This window comes from Chanodichthys erythropterus, chromosome 16 (genome assembly GCF_024489055.1).
Source record: "Chanodichthys erythropterus isolate Z2021 chromosome 16, ASM2448905v1, whole genome shotgun sequence".
Lineage (NCBI taxonomy): Eukaryota > Metazoa > Chordata > Actinopteri > Cypriniformes > Xenocyprididae > Chanodichthys > Chanodichthys erythropterus.
Window position 1 is genome coordinate 5847742 of NC_090236.1, and position 4835 is coordinate 5852576.

A 4835-nucleotide genomic window follows, 5' to 3' on the forward strand; every position below is an offset into this window, starting at 1 on the left:
AAATGTATAGCTCATAATGTATATAAATGTATATTTAAACATAAATAACTAAATATATACATTCAGTGGAAATTAGGAAGATTAGAAAAAAGGGGTAATTTTTTCAAATTCAATTCTGATTATTTTAACTAATTTATATTTGGCCTGTAGAAACATACCACTTTAAAAATATATGATGTGCTGTATATAATATACATTTATATAAAATAAACAAATACAAGTGAAAGTCAAATCATAAAGAGCAAATATTTGCAGAAAGCTTTAACTTGAAGATGTGTGACTTCATATCATTGACAGTGTGTCCTTCAAATTTTTTTCAAAGTCATGCAAACGTTCATTAAACATTAAAAAGTGAGCACACAAAAGACTCAGTTTCTCATGAATTACTCTCTATTTTAAGTGAGCATTTTTGAGGAAGGAAATAGTAATTCTTTGGTGGCAGCTGAGTTACTGAAGTTAAATATAATTTACTTACATTTACTGTACTTTCAAGACCAAATGAGGTCCCGTTTTATATTTGGTTGGTAATATATTTGCACGTGGGGCAGAGGTTGGGTGCAGTGTGGGCACCCACCGGCAGAAATATAAATCGGCGCCAATGACCACAACTAAGGGACACACCCTGTACTGTCCCAGTATAAATAAACACCCAAGAGATGTGTTAGATGCAGAGGCTCTTCCACTGAGGAACTTCAATCTGAGGTAGGATGAATGTTTATGCCTGTTGAATAGATGTTGTCAAAGAATTTAAATAAATTCATACTATAAAGTATGATTATAAATTATATTTGAAGAGTTTCGTTGCAAAACGAGATAAATCCGTTTTTTTAATTTTTCAAAAATCTTGTTTTTTGGTTGTGCATTCCAATTAATATCAATTCAACTGCAGTTGGTTTGTTTTGATTTAAACCTTCATTTAATTTGATATTTTATACAAAATATTACATTTATATCAAACACAAGTTATTAGACTTTACATTGCCAATTAAAGGAATCATGCTGAATCATGTGTACTTAACATTTAAAATGAACAAAGTTAAATGCATGCGTGTAATTTTTTTGATGATAAAATATTTTCTCCTCTTCCATCTTAATGTGGATATAACTGTAAGCAGATTTCTGCGCATTTTTTTAAATTTATGCGTCTACTGACTGGAGCTCCACAGATATGCCACACCTTTAAGAAAAATGTAATACTGTAATGAAGTTCTATATTGTTAACATTGTTTAGTATATAAGCATTAAAATAGCAGAAAATGTTCAGTTTTTTTTATATTAATAATATTAAAATCTTAAATTCAATATAAAAATATATTTTGCCATTAAATCAGCATATGGCCCAATTGTATTTACAGCTTATATTTACAATGTTTTATTTTTGTTTAAGATTTTGCCATGGGTGCCATGAGACTCTGCTTCCTGCTCTTCTGCCTCTTCTTGGCGAGCGTCTCTTCTGTGAGAAAACTTAACAATATCGATGACCTGAAAAACATTAAGTATGCCAACTCTGCTCCACGTCACGGACTCCACTTATTGTTCTGGTTTGCTCAAGAAGTTCTGAATGTTGATCAGAACAACGTTCTCATCCTTGATTCGAATTTTGACCCTCATAGAGGAGACTATGGATTCCATCGGTATTTAAATAAAGAGGGCATTCTCCCCTCATTGAGCTTTTTGCAGAGTTACTATTCAGTTGGCAATTTAAAATCTCCTGGAGCCAAAGCACTTCCAGCCTATGTGCAGAGGTATTACAGAAACACCAATGTCCCACAAAGAAACATGGACAGGCTCATTGTCTCGATGGAACAAAATAAGCCAAAAAGGATACTCAAAGTGTTTATTACATCACATAACCTTCACAAGAATGACTTTAACCCTTCTGACACTTATGAGATCGATCCTGCACTGATCTTGCAGATCGGAAACCCTTATAACTGCACTCTGGATCAGAACAATAATTATGGTACTATTTACACAATGACACGTAATACACAAGACACAGAATATGACAGATGCCGCCAGTTTTTGACAAAGACAGGATATAGCAGCACTGACTGTATACACAGTCATTTCAGCCGAAAAAAACGCTCACCCTATTTACAATGTAATACATATGAGGGAATTAAACTAGAGTTAAAAGCAACTACGGAAGGACATGCAAAACTTGTATGGGAGATACCTGCTGAAATTATGGATAACTCTAAATATGTACACACTGAAATTTGCCAAAATACTTATTCCAGTGATACTAATGAAGTTTATACAGAGGTCAGGAAACGGTTGACTATTTATGAATCATCTGGGGATTTAGATACTTTTGTCTCCCTGAATGCTGGTCTCCAACCCCGACTGCGACTGTACCCATCACTTTTCGATTTTCAGTTCACTAATCCCTACATTTGGTATGGACCGGAGTTTGATGGCGCTAATAGAGCGATCCCCACTAGAATAAAGGGGTTTGATGCTAGCCTCCAACTCTATGCCGAAGACGGGAAAGCCTGTGCTCGACTCTACATCAAAAAACCCTTCAGTAACTGGAAGGATGTTTTTGACCAATCATGGGTTGGATTTTACAAAAGTTCACAAGATAAAAATGATGGCTATTCCACATATCAGTATGCTTATAAGTTTACAAAGACCGAAAACCATTTTACACACAATTATGATGTTTACCAGTACAATTTCAATTTGGCTATTGCTCCTGGAGTTCAAATCCGTTTTCTGCTGGACAAAAAATATAATAATGTTTTAGCACAAACTACACCCTGGGAGGGTGTTGAAGTAGTGACAATATTACCATCAGATTGTGGCACACCGAATCCTAGTCTTCAGCCTGAATTAAATGGCCCAGAATTCTTTTATGGACCAGAGCTTGATGATGCTGGTCTGCAGCTCTTCACTGAAGACGGTAAAGCTTCTGCTCGGCTTTATATCAAGAAGTCCTTCACAGATTGGAAAGATGCTTTCTCCTACTCATGGGTGGGGTTTTACACTAGTTCACAAAATAAGAATGATGAATATTACACATATAGCTATGCTGTGAAGTTTGAAAAGATGCAGGATGATAATGAGAATTATTACATTTATCAGTACAAATCCAAACTGGACATTGCGCCTGGAGTACAGATTCGTTTCATGATAGACAAAAGTTATGATAAAGCATCAGTGCAAACTGAGCCCTGGAAGAGTGGTGAATGAATCAGGTTATGATGACAAATCATATTGTCTGTTACAATGTGTTTTTTATGCCAGTGCCAAAGATGAATTTCTGTTCAGGGAAATATGAACAGACAATAAAGTCAAACACACTAACAAACCTTTAAAGTACAGAATAATTTCAAACTAACAATAAAAAAATCATCAGACTTTGACTGTATGTATATTAAATTTGTAATTGTTGTATCTGCTGTAATCTGATGTCCTAATAAGAATGATAATTAACATGTTGTTTTAACGCATGCACTGTTAATCACAGATATCTCACATCTTAATTTGTTATTAACACATCTTGAAAAAACAGTTTCATGCAGTTGTTTTTCAGCTTATATTAAAATGCATCTTATGAAAGTGAGTCTGTGTCATTTTTCGATTCCATTGGACAGAACAAGCAAACCAAAAGTGAAAAATCATGCTACTTTTTCTTGCAACTGTATACACACGATTCCAAATTATTATGCAAGTGAAATCAGTAAGATTTCAGTAGAATAAACATTCATATATATATATATATATATATATATACAGTTGCAAGAAAGAGTATGTGAACCACTTGCAGAATCTGTGAAAATGTAAATAATTTTAACAAAATAGGGGAACATGAAAGATGTTTATACACTATTGCCAAAAGTTTTGGGACGTCTGCCTTTACATGCACATGACCTTTAATGACATCCCATTCTTAATCCGTAGGGTTTAATATGGAGTTGGCCCACCATTTGCAGCTATCACAGCCTCAGCTCTTCTGGGAAGACTTTTCACAAGGTTTGGGAGTGTGTTTATGGGAATTTTTGACCATTCTTCTTGAAGCACATTTGTGAGATCAGGCAGTGATGTTGTCAAGAAGGCCTGGCTTGCAATCTCACCTCTAATTCATCCCAAAGGTGTTCTATCGGGTTGAGGTCAGGACTCTGTGCAGGCCAGTCAAGTTCCTCCACAACAAACTCGCTCATCCATGTCTTTATGTACCATGTCTTAAAGGAAAGGGCCATTCCCAAACTGTTCCTACAAAGGAGCATGAAATTGTCCAAAATGTCTTTATGCTGAAGCGAATTTGTAACCTGAAGTAAAATAGCCCGAAAATTGCTTGCTGAATATTAGAGGTTGTATTTTTAAACAGAATGAATATTTAGGGCCCTAGCACCAATGGTGTGAGGACCCTGTTGTAATTGTTCAGTCAATTCTTCTTCTTCTCCGAAATGAATCGCATTTTTGAGGGCCTAAACATGCTCGAAAACTCATGAAACTTTGCACAAATGCTAGAAGTGGTGAAAATTTAGGCAGGGTTGCCAACTCTCACGCATCTGGCGTGACACTCACGCTTTCAGCATCAATCTCACGCTCTCACGCACACGCAAGAAATGTCACGCCAAAATCCATTCTTCTCCCCACAGACCACAGCGTATTAATGACAGGAGAGGAGTTTAAGGCCCACAGCTGTTACATCTCCTTACAACGTTCTCACTGCAGTATTCTCTGATCGTTGATTGGCTGAAAACCTTGTACGTGATACGTCAGTTGCTTGTGAGAAGTGAGAGAGAGCCCTGGCCGCGCGCGCGCACTCAATATTCAGAGCGGCCAAAGCGTCAAGCACAGAACGGCTGCGTCCGAAAACCTAG

At 36.3% G+C, this 4835-nt stretch overlaps 1 protein-coding gene across 1 annotated transcript; it reads left to right on the forward strand.

The window, feature by feature from the left end:
• Positions 1-545: 545 nt before the first annotated feature.
• On the forward strand, positions 546-3567 carry LOC137002803 (uncharacterized). Its single transcript, XM_067362703.1, has 2 exons — positions 546-702; positions 1388-3567. The coding sequence occupies exon 2, from the start codon at positions 1396-1398 to the stop codon at positions 3196-3198; it is 1803 nt and encodes a 600-aa protein (XP_067218804.1). The 5' UTR covers positions 546-702; positions 1388-1395; the 3' UTR covers positions 3199-3567.
• The last annotated feature ends 1268 nt before the right edge of the window (positions 3568-4835 follow it).